The sequence below is a fragment of the Amblyomma americanum genome, chromosome 2 (assembly GCF_052857255.1).
Source record: "Amblyomma americanum isolate KBUSLIRL-KWMA chromosome 2, ASM5285725v1, whole genome shotgun sequence".
NCBI lineage: Eukaryota > Metazoa > Arthropoda > Arachnida > Ixodida > Ixodidae > Amblyomma > Amblyomma americanum.
Genome location: NC_135498.1, coordinates 160,459,840 through 160,474,233, shown reverse-complemented (window position 1 = coordinate 160,474,233; position 14,394 = coordinate 160,459,840). Strand labels below are relative to the sequence as shown.

The 14,394-nt window shown below is 45.0% G+C and overlaps 1 protein-coding gene across 7 annotated transcripts in view; it reads right to left on the bottom strand.

The window, feature by feature from the left end:
* The window catches only part of LOC144121929 (arylsulfatase B-like), a 74,247-nt gene that overhangs the window by 17,376 nt on the left and 42,477 nt on the right, over positions 1 to 14,394 (bottom strand). For all 7 annotated transcript variants that reach the window (XM_077655369.1, XM_077655376.1, XM_077655371.1 and 4 more), the window contains 2 exons: positions 6,449 to 6,561; positions 1,979 to 2,089 (listed from right to left, as the gene is read on the bottom strand). In XM_077655369.1, coding sequence (XP_077511495.1) covers positions 1,979 to 2,089; positions 6,449 to 6,561 — 224 coding nt within the window. The remainder of the gene's footprint in view (positions 1 to 1,978; positions 2,090 to 6,448; positions 6,562 to 14,394) is intronic.

Here is a 14,394-nt window from a genome sequence, read left to right as displayed (position 1 = left end):
GAAGCGCTTGCACGTATTTTCCGCAAGCATGGCGTCAACATCGCGCACGTTCCCGCTGAGAAGGTGCGAACAGAACTGGTGAATGTGAAGGACAAGCTCCCTTGTGAAAGATTTCCAGGTGTTGTGTATGAGATTGACCGCGCCGATTGCTCATCAACATATATCGGTGAAACAAAGGACTTCAGGAGACGCCTGAGAGAGCACCAGAACGACGTCCGAAACCAGAAAGCAGCATCTAACGCCATCGCCGAGCATGTGCAAGAATCCGGCCACGAGATAAACTGGGATCAAGCAAAGATATTGACAACAGAAAAGAACACATCAGCACGGCAGAATCTTGAGTCCCTTATCATACAGACATCGTCTTAACCTTAAACAGGAACGACGGAACTCTACATCCTATCTATGCTAAATCATTAAAAACGCTACTGGGTGCTACAAAAGAATGGATTCGTGCGCCGATTGCTTCATAGTGAACAAGGGAGCCGTAATGCTCCCGAAACGGCTTTTCATCTTTTGACTTTGGCCAGTGACCAGCAATCTGCATCATAAAATTACATTCACGCTCTAAATTGTTCCCATGTGCAGTGTTTTGGAATCTACCTTCGTAGGGAGTAAGATTGCCACCTTGGGAGAGTCAGCATGCGATGTGCAGGCGGTGTGTACAGCACGATAATTACACCACGCTAAAAGGGTGCCACTCATCAGCAAATGTCATAAAACAGCCGGTGCGCATAGCACTGCTTCCTCTGAGCACTACTCTTACGAATAATAGCCCAGCGACCCGACAGCCGGCGGAATCACCAGAAGAAAGATGCGACCAACATTTGCCTGTCAGCGTGAAAAGTCGATCAAGTGATGTGCAAGGGTTCCATTCTGATGGTGTTTCAGGACATAAGGTCCTTGGCGCGAATGCTACCGATATCCACAAAAGAACAGCAAACATGTATTCCCTTACCAGTAGATCCAACGATAGCCCACGGTTACTTAAAAAAGGAGTAACGAGCATTTTGGGAGCAAGAACGCAATCATAATGCAAAAAAAAGTGTTCCTCGTAGTTCGGAGACTGAATCGTGGAGCCTTTAAATAATTCAAATATGATGCTCAGAACTGCGTTTTGCAATATTGTGGCTGCAGGGGCGATAAAAGCAACGCTTAATTATTGTTAAAGGAACGAAATAACCTCTATCTAGCTCCATGTTTCTAGCTATGAAATTACCCTTCCCTAATAATAACAGCTTAAAACACAGTACAACGACAAAACGTTTTCTTTTAGCTTCTCCCAGGGATAGATACAAGTGCCGACGCTTTTTTTGCAAGACCTCTAGGACTTCGCTTTCTAGATGGGCAAAGTCTTCCAAATTATTTTATCGTTTTATTCCCTAACCGTGACGCTCTTAATTAGGACCGGTCCGCACGGGAAGAACGCCGTTTACAACGCGAGCTGTATCTGCGACTTTCCTCGATAAGCTGTCACGACAAAACTGCGTGCTAAAAATGAAAGCGCGGAAGAGAACGCAAGGCAGAAACTCCGAGAAGAGAAGCGTCGGCACTACCGTGGAGCCATGTGCTTGCGCTTGGGTCCAGAGCGCCAGTGCTGCCGCGCAGTGTGCGCGGAGAGGCACGAAGAGCGGCGTGCAGCAGTTGGTTCAGTTGTTTCACCTCACGATATGGAAGAAAGCGGCCTCAACGACGTGCTTCCGTGCGTCCTGTTCGGAGTCGAAAGCGCTAGCACTGGGCTCGTGCGGACACGAATATTTTAGATGCAACAAATGCCCTCCTGCAACACAGTCTCATTGAGCGTAACCGTTCTCAATTTTTGTTCTCCTCCTATGTTCTTACAAACAGTCGTATTAAAGCAGCATAGTTTCACTGAAATCTTCAGAACTTACGCTGTGGATGTCGCAAGGAGACAATGTTCAACAATAAGGCGTCCGGTTATAAAGGAGTTCCGCGAAAGAATACTGTAATAACATACGTAAGGAATGTCGTGGCTATAGTAGTCTTCATCGCCGTTGTAGTATCCGTAAAAGCTGTCGAAGCCCCGGAAGGTTGGAGTGAAGTCTTCCATGTAATATCCTAGGTGCCACTGCAATCACGCAGGTATACAAAAAAATGAGAACAATAAACTCTCGTAAAAAATGGGGCTTGAACATTATCTAACAAAGCACTGAACACATCCGATAGGAAATAGATTCTCCGACCACGGACAAAAATTTAACAATTTTCTCAGTTAACAGGAATTCACTAATATTTTCTTGCAAATAATTGTCTTCAAGGTGCTCACCAGGCGGGCGTTGCTAGCTGGATGGCTATGGCGAAGTTGGAGGAAAATATGTGCAACTACCTCTTCAGACTTCATATACGGTAGTAATAATCCTTGAAAAATGGAAAATGAGTTTTTCTAGGAAAGGAAATGGCGCAGTAATTGTCTCGTACCTCAATGGGCCCCCGATCCGCACCGCCAGGGAAGGGAGGAAGATGGAAGTGAAAGAACAGAGAAAGAAGTGCCGTAGTGGAGGGTTCCGACATCGCACTGATGCGTGCACTAGCACGTGCACTGACATCGCACATCACGTGGGCGCATCATTTCTCTTATAACTGCGCATTGTAAGGGCCTTCGTTTGTTTGCTTGGTTTGTCATTTAACTTCCTAAAGAGGCTCAGCCAATGCAGGACACCTTAGTTGACAGCACCAAATAATTGTGGCCACCTGGGGTTCTTTAACGTGCACGGACATTGCACCGTACATGGGCGTCTAGTATTTCGCCTCCATCGAAATGCTATCGCGGCGATCGTAATCGAACCTGAGACTCGGCTGCAGAGCCGAGGACCATAACCACTGAGCCACCACGGCGTATTATAAGGCATTTGATCTTCACTTAGACACTGCCATTAACTAGCCTGAAATCATTTCCAATTTCACTTTTTGTTGAGCGCAGGAGTGCCCATTCGACGGAATTAGGCGGCAAAGTGCACCAGCCGCGAATTGTTACCTGGCTCCCAGCTGTTCGACGGAATTCATTTCTTCCAACTGCAAATACAAGGGTCCCTGCAAGCTTTTAACTAATTATGTGTACCTATTCTCCCTTCCTGACTGCACTCTTGGCTACGATCTCGTACGCCAGGCGACATGGAGGTGCAATCGGGACTCGACATTGAGGCTTTTTGTTACGCATCTTGAGTAGCCGTCTTCGTACTTGGCAGTGCTAGTTGTAAGTGGCACATGGGCAGGAAGCTCTGTGGCCAAAACCGCATTTTTGATGCGGACAATTGCGCAAGAGCGTCCCGTGTTCAGGCGCCAGCTTCCGCTACCTGAGACGGGCGAAAATACGCGTGCAACTATTCGGACATTTGCTCCGTCGCTGCCACTCCGCCCACCGCGCTTGCTGTCAGTGGACACTCAACAGCTGTGGGATGGCCTGGAGCGTGGGCACCACTCGAAGCAGGGCGGAGTTCTGACACTGTGGGGCTTAGTTGCTATTTAATGAGCATAACGAGAAGCGCCTTTCAGACACGCATTGAAGTTAAAGTGTGATTGAACCGAACCTCGGCATGGAAGGACGTGAGAAAAGTCATCAAGCACAGAAAGGACGCTGTGGACAGCGCCAACACACGCTAGAAGTTCTCGCTCGTCGATCAGTGCAACAGCGCCAGACAAGCAGAGATGTGCGCTAATCATAAAAATATTAATACTATAGCATTAGAAGTCGCATCGGGAAAGAAAGCGTTGTCGGTCTTGAAATTCTCTCTTAGGATGGAGGGAAGCGACGTCACCAACCGCATAATTCTCGTTTGCTCGATGGATGTGACGTCACTAGACCCGAACTGGTTTCACTTATGGTAACGACATCAACAGCTTCTGATGTTACCGCATTGCCAACACAGAACGTGATTAGGTGTCTCTGCGAATTTTTCATAACAATAATCACGTTTTGCGCGTTATTGCTAGGCGCATTCAAAGTCTTAATCAACGCGAAATATATAATTGGTTTTTGGGGACAGGAGATGGCGCAGTATCTGTCTCATATATCGTTGGACACCTGAACCACGCCGTAAGGGAAAGATAAAGGAGGGAGTCAAAGAAGAAAGGAAGGAGAGGTGCCGTAGTGGAGGGCTCAGGAATAATTTCGACCACCTGGGGATCTGTAACGTGCGCTGACATCGCACAGCACACGGGCGCCTTAGCGTTTTTCCTCCATAAAAACGCAGCTGCCGCGGTCGGGTTCGAACCCGGGAACTCCGGATCAGTAGTCGAGCGCCCTAACCACTGAGCCACCGCGGCGGGTAATGCACGTACGCGAAATGCACATACACAGCGAGAACAACGCCCGCCACAGAAAGCAGCGGCACAAAAGCTTGCTTCCTTCTCCAAATCCCTTAGCAAGTTTACTGCTCAGGAAACCCGTGGGATTCATGCTAGTACAAACATCGGTGTAGTACGCATCGCTGAGTGACCAATGGGTGCGCATTACAGTCATTTAGCGCAAGCCTTTATTTTCTTCCTTAATAAGGTGCAAAATAGTGGATTCAACTGCTAAACAAGATTTATTTGCCTTTAAAGGCTTGCTTATCTCAGCAAGAGTGCGTGCTCCAGTGATTTGAAAACTCGTGCTAGTTCAAAGGGACAGTGAAGAGAACTCTACCAATTTTTTTTTGTTACCGAAATCTGGTAGTTCGGCATTTCATGACTTTGTTGCCGCTTGTCCGGGCGCGAAAAATGAATTTATTTCAAAGAAATTTGGATTAGAAATAGAAAAAGATTTTTCTGCCGCTTCGATTCAAACTCGGGGCATTCTTATGACGTCACGGCGTCCTCTTATGATGTCATAGGACAGAGTGACGTGAAACGTGACGTAAACGCAGACTCGGTGATTTCTGGCGGCTAGCGGTGCGGTCTAGCAGCAGCAGAAATGAAAGCCACCGCCGCCGCACGTTGAAGGCATCTATCGGGGGTCGCTACCGTCGCTTCGTTCACGTTTGCACCGGCTACTTACGATGGATCCCGTTCCCAAACCCGACGACGAAATTCTCGCAAAAACTCCGGCCTGCATTTCAGCCACCTCAGCCCCACAGCGCGTGCGATGCTTTTGAGGGAGCACGGTTAGGTTAGACGCCGGCGGGTAGTTTCCCCTTTCCGCCTTGAGCAGCCGTTGCAAATTAAATATCATAACCCCAGTGCGTGGAGTAGCGAGGGGCGAGGACAAGGTCGGCGCGTCGGGCCCATCGGAGGCTGGCCGGGGCTTTGGGGCCAACGGATTGTGATTCCTTGAACGGCGTGGTTGCACGGTGCAGCAGGCGGCGTCGAGGTCTCCCACGGCTGCAAGGACCAGGTTATTTATTTATTTTTTTGTCACAAAAAAACGGATGGGTGCTCAAGGGCGCTCGCGTTTAAAGTTGGCGGCTTGAAAGTAAAGCCGACGCACGACGCTTCAACGGGTTTCGCGCGTTTACATAGGTGCGGGGTCCACTGGATTGAGCTCTCTCGCCCACTTGCATGCACCTTCAGATGTGTACTGTGAATGGATTAAATTTGCCGAGAGCTAGAATATAACAGCTCCGCCCAACTGTCGAAGCTATTGAATGAAGCCGCAAACAAACGAGTTGGATGAGAGCGGAGTCACGGTCTCTGCAGGTTCCAAATCTCTTTTTCTTAACTGCCTTGTATCTTGTCTCCCGTCCCTAATTAACGATTTCCGTTAAGTAGTTTGAAGTTGACTGGTCAGGAACCTTTCGCCAGGCGAGCGTGCGAATGACACAAGAGCTCTTTATAGTGCTAACTGCCTTGTACGATAACCGACCATCGTGCCATCATAGTTTTTCATCGACCGTGGAGATCATCTGACTAGCCTTAAAAGGCGCCTTCAAAGGTTAACTAGCACTTGAAGCGGCACTTGGAGCTCCTCTGCTGTTCGCTTGTGCGCTTGTAAATCGAGGCGCCTCAAAAACAAAACCTCGGGGAACGCAACGCTCATAGATGCGAAACGCCATAACAAATCGGAACTCTTCTGGCCGCCTGTGGTGCCGCCAAGCATCTGTTTTCTTTGCTTCCGACATTCAGGTTGTCTTTAGTCTGTCTTCCTTGTGTGCTAAAAGTGCAATGTCGGTTTCAAAACAAAACTTGCTTCAATATAGAACCACGCAACCTTCCTTTGTCAGCATCAGAGATTCATGGCGTCCAACTGGGAAGGAAAATTCCTCCAAGGTGGCGTCTCTTGTCCCATGACGTCATCACGCTTGTACATGCGAGATTGGCCTGTGGCGGCGATACCTGTATTTTGGTTCTTGCTATTTTCTACTTTACAAGAGCTTTGTTTTCAGTAAGAGTGGCATTTTTGTGATCAGGAGCTGGTATTCTATCGATACAAGCCAACTTCAATTTCTCCTCAGTGTCACTGTGTCTTAAGTTCAAGGCAAGCAGAGAGCATCGGATGCAAAGCGACGCATACCTTTCCGACCAGGTGTGCCTCGTACCCCAGCTCCTTCAGGTACTGAGGCAGTATGCGCACGCTCAGGGGCAAGCCCCAGGGCCCCCCAATTCCAGGTAGGATGCCCTGCATTCCTGTGGAGCAAGGAATGACACCGAGTGGGACAGATTATAAGCGATCTTGCTAGATGAAAACGATGCAAAATAAGGTATCCAAGGTTCAGTACGCAGAAACAGCTCATGGGCTATGCAGAACAACGTATCAAATGTCCCGTGATCATGTCGGAAACATGGGCCTCATTATCCTCCACTGAAAAAGCACAGTACGCAGGTGCTTTTTTTCTTTCACAGTTTGACTGTGTAGAAACCTGGCTCACTCGATCGAGGTTGGATACCGCAGCCTGGGTATCAGCAGCCGAAATGAGTATCCTAGGAGGCAATGCGCGCAAATGCAAGTACGTTTCAAGGAAGGAAAACTTTGATACTACATATTACACTCAAACATTAATTTTTCCTCTTTCTATGCTGTGCCCTTTATTTACTTATTTCATACAGCGGATCATACTAAAGACTTAAGCGGGATGTCTTGAATGCGACACAAAAAATGGGATTACCGCATTTTCATGCAAATTCTGTTCACTCACTATAGCTCAATTTTTTCACGCAAATGTAGCATCATATGCAGCTCACCAGCAAAATTCTGCTAACGGAGGTAAGCAGTAAACTCGATGGTGCGTTTGGTTATTTACAAGAATTTTCCTCGCGCAAACGGATGGATACGCAAACTTCAGAAGACTCTTGAACACATAAGGCCCATCACTGCCAAGAAAGGACCTAGAGCAGTGTGTATTTTTAGCTTTGACATAGAGGATTAAAAAAATCTTCCCAAAGTGATGAAGCCATTGAAAACCCATGTGAATTCAATGGTATGCTTTCCTGCTTTGCATGTCACGAGTTGCAGGGACAATGCATTTGGGAAATTTAAATCATATTTTGGATTTGAATTTAATCTTTCTTAACAAACTAAAACGATCCCCGCCCGAAATTTAGGAGAAAAAAATAGCTTATATTTCAGGCACAAGACCAACACTAGAATACGCATGAGCCATCTGGAATCTTCTATACTATAAAAACCAACATTGAAGAACCTGAAATGATACCACGCAAAGCAATCCGTATTGTGTTTTGAAGGCGTCAGTTGACTGACTCGAAAGCTAATCTCATGAGACCTCATGGGATTCAGGCCTTGCAATTTTGGCGAAAGATACAGAGAAGAGAATACCTTCCTTGCTAGAAAACCATGAGCTGTAGATAAGTCCAGACCACTTGCATACATCTTTTTCAAAGCGTCAAACAAGGAATTGTCAAAGCCATTCACTAGCACTTAGAGGCCTTCAATTAAAGCAATTATATACTACTTTTTTAAATAATCACTTTTTGAATACTCACTGGAGTTCTCATGGACGGCACCATTCAAGAAACCATCTTGTTCTTTACAGGAGACTCTTTTGGAACTCTTTTACGACTCTTTTACAGAAGAATATTAGTGATGTAGCTATCGCGAATAAATGCGAACGAAAATAAAACGGACTAAATTCTGCGTTCATTAATCATTTTTTTCTCTCCCAGAAATAAAGAACGCTAGCTATTGCGCTCCTCTCATAGCGCTCCAAAACTCTAGGCCTACGTATTATCTTCAAATAGTAACCTTGCACAGATTTCCCGTGCACAGTTTACGCTCTCATTTCCTGTTCTACGTTCAGGAGCATGTGTATTTACACCGAATGAACGCATCTTCTTGGCTCTGCAAGGTGAAAACACAACTCACCACGATTGCTTGGAGGGAGCAGCGTATGCCTGCTGAGCACACAGCGGCGTAATCGGATAACGGCCGTAGTGACCTTTTTTCGGTTATTGTAAAATGGGCGCCAAATACTGAGCTCTCTGATCTAACGCAAATTATACAACTCTAAGTGGAAGAAATTATTCTGTTTTTCTTTATGCTGTCTCATACCCTACGCCCAGCTTCAGAATGTTCAATCTAAATTGCCGAGGGTAGCACATTACAGCGAGCCAATATATGAAATCCGTTGGAAAAGCATGGTGTACGCCCAGAGTTCCCAATGAGCATCTGGTATTGGCTAAACCACTGACTAACACATCAAACGATGGCCCTGGTTGTCCATCGCTTTTCCAGTACTGGCTGTGCCGTCATTAAATCATGGCTATCATGGGTCACGTCAGCTAGAATTCTCTCACACTTTGCTATTGCTGGCTATGCCATCTTGGAATCATGGCTATCACAGGCCATGTTAGCCAGAATTCCTCCACTGTTTTCCAGAATTGGCTAAGTCAATCTAAGTAGCTAATTGTATTGGCCTAGCTTTGCCATCACTCATTCAGTGTGAAAAGTATACTGGCAAACACTGGTCAACCTTGTGCCATCTGCTTATACGACATGACAATGTTCAATATTGCCACAACAGAGAGAGACAGTTTATAATTTTCCGAACTCGTAAAAACTCACTAGAGCTCTATATAAATGTTTTGAGACTTGTGTATGTCGGTCTCATCTCAGTTTAACTATAACTGGCATGCATACGTGGCCAAAGTAGGTGTTTTACGTTGATCCTTCAGATCAAAACACACGTTCCTGGAGCACAGTATAGCATTTGAGCAGTATTGAGTAGTAGCGCTGTGCTATTACTCTATTACTATTACTGCGATTCTATCATAATACCCAATCTAAACGGACTTTTAAGTGGCATTTAAGTCAAATGTAATTCGACATTTCGAATGGTATTTGGACCAAACGGAGTTCTAAGGTGCTTCACAACGACTTCCAAACTCATTCGCGAGCAATCCAAACAGATTCGCTCGGTCTATAGCAATGCTGCTTCCGTGGAATTTTGTTCCGTCTGTTCGCTGATTTTAAGCGGTACAACTACGTGACGACGACTTCGGTGGTGGTCAGAGGACTGTGCATATTCCGCAACAGAGGAACCGGCCTGTCGCATAAGAACGACGACGACGCCATCCAGACCAACCACTACACATCGATACAATTCTATCGCTAAAACTGGGCAACTAGAAGCGGCTGCTACCAACAACCTAAATTTCTTTTAAAATGCCCCGTAAATTTAGTAATTAGCGAATGCGTGCTGGCGTGACCCTGTGGTAATGATGTGTGTAATTATTATGACTTATTGAAGCCGCTAATCAAGAAAAATATTGTTCTTTTATAAGTGCACGACAGAGCTCAGGCTTCAGCCGTTGTCCTATTTCTGGGCATAATAACCCTCCTATTTGTGACGTTTTTGAAAGCGTTTTTGCACGCTAATCTTGCGTGAGTATCTCAGAACCAGCCCAAAGGCACTTCATTCTAGAAAACAAATATAATAACTTTCGTTTCATATATTTTTAATTAAAAAGCACTTTTTTACATCATTCCAGAGAATTCACTGCCACACTGCGCAGAGGGTGTCTGCTTAATGCAGATCCTTAATAAAACGTAATAACTTAGTGTGTGTGCATTCACTAAACCGACTTTGTCGCAATTTTAGCGACGTCTAGAAGCGAAGCAGTGGCCTAGTAATATACAATTATAACTTGCGCACACGCGAAATATTAGGCCGCCGGTTCATAAACGCACGCAGTCACGTGCTAAGTGATTCCTATGCTTCTGTACGTCGTCTCCTGTGATCGCGCCATTTCCTGTTTTTTCCGATTTGCTTTTTCCTTCCTTTTCTGCAAATCGAATGTTGCGAATTTTTGTTTTTGTGTATTTTATTGTTCTGTGGCGTGATTTGCATTGAGGGCCATAGATCTTGGTCGCGTCATTGCTCATTTGCTCGCTAATCATTTTTTTTGATTTCGAAGATTAACTTTATTGTTGAAAAGGATCGGAAACAGTTGCGAATCACAATTCAACACTATTTTGTTTGTTTTTGCTTTCCTGCGTGAAACTCCCACTCCAAGAAAATTTGAGAATTCTTCGACGAGCGGAGAATAAATCTAGTTAAAAATTGTGTTTGACGCATATTAACTCAGCGTGTTTGTCACATGTCACGTATATAATACTATGAAAAAGTGTGAATGTGACCGTACAATATTTTATTATTGATTTATATTTTGTTATTTTATGGTAACATTTTAAGCCATATTGAACTAACAAGCTGCCCCACAAAATACGAGTGTGTAAAGTCGTTTGGGCAAAATCCATGTCGAATCTCTACGTTTTTCCCATCAAAGTTTTCGATCACCGAACATGATGCCTTTCCTGTAGCTTTGAAACAATACTTTGACACTTCCTTATTTGCCATACTATTGTTTCTTATAGATATTGCTTTCTGAATTGCGCATGGCTCATTCTCCGAATTCCGAACCCTTTTCACGTGTTTCGGCCCCCGTCCCATCTCTCTTTCAAGTCCCGCTTCTCCCCAACTCTCTTCGCGGACGTGCCCCTTTCCAGATAGTGCTCTAACCACCTACCCCGCGAAGCGCGTTTTTTTTTGTGATTTTACTCACTTCCTCCTGGCTGTTTACACCGTGCGCAGCTACGCGTTTTTATCACATTGAATATCTCTACTGAAAGTGGGACAATGTGCACTAAAATAAAAACCAACCATTTGGTACAAGCCGAACTAAATTTTAGTTTGTGCAAATAATGCGGTGTTAGTTGCTACATACTATCCTGTAATATGTGTAAATAGTGTTTTCATGCCGACTGTGCCTCACAAAATTCAGTGTTATTTAATCATTTATGTTTTTGTCCTGTGACGGCCATATTTAAATTCATCATGACCTCATGCCTCTCTTTGCAGGCTCGACGCATTGTGAGGTCATCGTGCAAGAGCTGGACGAGGAATTTGAGTGCAGTGCAAGAGTCCTCTTGCAAGAGGAGTGCAACGATTACTTCAGATACGATTGATCAGTTCCCTGAAGGACAGCTCCGTTAAGTACCTTATAGATGTCTTAGCCATACTACAGAGGTGCGTTGCCCAACCTGAATCATCGGTACTCAGCAAACTTGAAAATAAATGATTTTCCCAGAGCCTCTGCCAGTATTCTATTTCGGTCCTCGTTTCCTTTAATTACCAGGATAGATGGTAGCAGCTCAAGTCATACTGCATGCGCTAGAAGCGTGCCCCTTGTAACACGATGCAATAAATCGGTATTTTTCCTTAATTGTTTGGCACTCTCATTTCTGAATATTTAGTAGGTTGAATGGTACAACCTCAGTTCCTGTCGTTGTGCCAGTGGGTTGTTATGTTTAATGAACCAATTTTCGAAAGGAGAATACCATTGTTTGAAAGCTGGATATTAATGTTTGAAAGGTGGATACCAATGTTCGAAGGCTGGATGCCAGTGTTCAGAAGCTGGAAAGCCAATCCGAGGACAGTACTGGCCCATGTAGCGGAACGAACGTCAGGCCTGCGTTGGCCGCTCGATCGGCCGAACATTGCCCCGAAAATGGCCTGAAAGTGCGGCCAATATGTCAAAGTGGTAGCATGTTGCCTAAATGCCAATGGAGTACCGCCATTCATGCCAATTCTTGCCAATGATCGACCGGTGTTCGCCCAATGCTGTTGTGCTGCCTGTGACAGCCCCGCACTGTAAAGTGATACACAACGCAATGTCGGCGTCTTTTATTCTCTATGCAAGTTCTCAACTACGATTATTTGTTTGCTCGCCAATTTTCCTATGAACACTAAATGCATCAGATATCCTGTGTGCTGGTGGCGCCATTGTCGCCCCCGCTTCAACTTCTAGCGCAGTGTATGTGGTAGCAACCGTCACAATCTGATTCCACATAGGTAACAGCTAGTGACTAGAATTTAAGTGGAACCATTTTACGTTAAACATACACTAACAGAAATGTGTTCCAGATACATAAATAAGTATAATATGTGGGAAAAAGTCTGCATTTGAATTACGCAAGACTTATGTGGAACACGATTCCACACACGCGTATGTAAAACTCTCTAACTGCAATTCTTTGTGGGCTATTATCCTATTATCATAAACAGCCTCGCTGGTAGGGACGGGTCGCTGTGGTTGACTCTACGAGTTGTCCGTTAAAAAACTAACCTTGCCGTTCTGATCCGCAGGCACGGCCAACCACTCTTGCAGCGTACCATTTTCAAATCGTATTTGCGATGTTCTGAGCAGCAATGATTCAGAAATGTCGGGCAGGGCTCAACTCGATTCCAGTGCAATAGATGAAGCGACGCTTACAAAAGTTAAATATACCTGGGACGAATTAATGCTGGTAAAGTAAGTGCTTTACCTCATTGTAAATTCTTACAAGGAATGTCAGTGCCTACATTGCAATATATATGGTCCTCATTTCATACAGCAATATCATAATACATATCAATAACACTTAGGAGCAATGAAAATGCATTAACCCGCTATCATTAACCCGCTATAACTTATCCCGCTATAATTACCCACACAATAAAGAAGCGCGGTATGACCTTATTGAATCACAATAAAATGGGATGACGAGAGGAAAAATGCTCATAACCAGAAAACACAGGCCTCTTATTGATATTTTGTAAACCGCTTGTAAATTAAGGAACACCTGCTCAAACTTGGGGTTATCACGCTCGGAACCATCTCCAAACCGAGTACAGAGGCACCACTGCTAGATGAGACGACGAAGGAGGGAAGCGCTACTCCGTTGTTGCAGCGTTGTTAATTGTATTCAAAGATGTACCAACTAGCTCAAGTTTCCGTTCCCCTGCAGTTTATTTCTTGTACACTGAGGCCTATTCCATGTCTTAATCCTGCTCCTTTTGACAGCCAGGCAGCCCTCCAGGCTTCACTAATCGCAGTGTATGGTTTAAAGCACGGCTAGCATTCTGGCACGCTACACGTTCACTTTGCCCGGTTGAGGCTCAGGTGATGTACGGTGGTCTGCTTCTGTCTAATGGCCAGAATGATATGACGGATAACATTTTCGTAGTTAAGCGCGCCTCCTTCATTCTTCCAGAAGATATATATGCCATATTACAACTTCGCCATATATATTTCTTTTGCCGCATAACATTTTTCAAGGAGGACTTTTAAAGAAATAAAAAAATAAGCGTCGCGTTATTCACGATGAATATTGCAATAAAAGCTTCTTTTCAACTTGCGATCATAATTCTAGTGCTTGATACAACACACAAACAATTTCAAGCTGCTTCTAAAAGCCAAAAAAAGTTTTATAGACACTTCGAAGCTTATACTGCGATGAGGAGTTGCTACCAGAGAGCGGCAGGGACAGTGTTATAATAAACGTTTCTGATGGTCGGGTAGCAACAACCATTTTTTATCTACATTTCAGGAGAAAAGCACCCTCCTCGGTTTTCATAGCACATACTTAAGAGCAACCCTGGACATAAGCTAAAAGAAAAGTATCGTCTCTCACGTGAAAGCCGCACAAACACTACGTACTTATCCGAACCATCGTTTCGTGGAAGGAATACCAAGTTGTAAACTCAATGAAAGCCTACCGTCTTTTTTGCAAAACCTATCCCCACACAACAACCCACCATACGCTCCTGTAGTTCATCGAAGACTAAGAATACGCAGCGCTGGTAAGCGACAGAAAAAGAAAAAAAAGACCACGGAGACTTCGCGAACGCACACTGTAGCAAGGTCTACCACACGTTAGGAGCCGCCAATCTACTCGTTTAAACCGAGCCGGCTCATGTATTTGGTTCGGCACAGTGTTAGACCTGTTGTTGTCGTCCTTCCGCCCGTAGGTTTACACAAGTTTGTGACCGAAATCTCGAACCCCAGCGCTTGCGAATTCGCACGGAGTAGTCTTTCGTCAAACGCATTTCTCGCTTTCCCGTAACACTCTAATAAAAAGCAAAGAACATTATTTACAAGCAGGGTACATGTCGGAAACCACGCCATGAAATTGCGCCTGCATGCGCTGTCCCCGCTCAAGAGGGGTTCGAAATTGAACACACC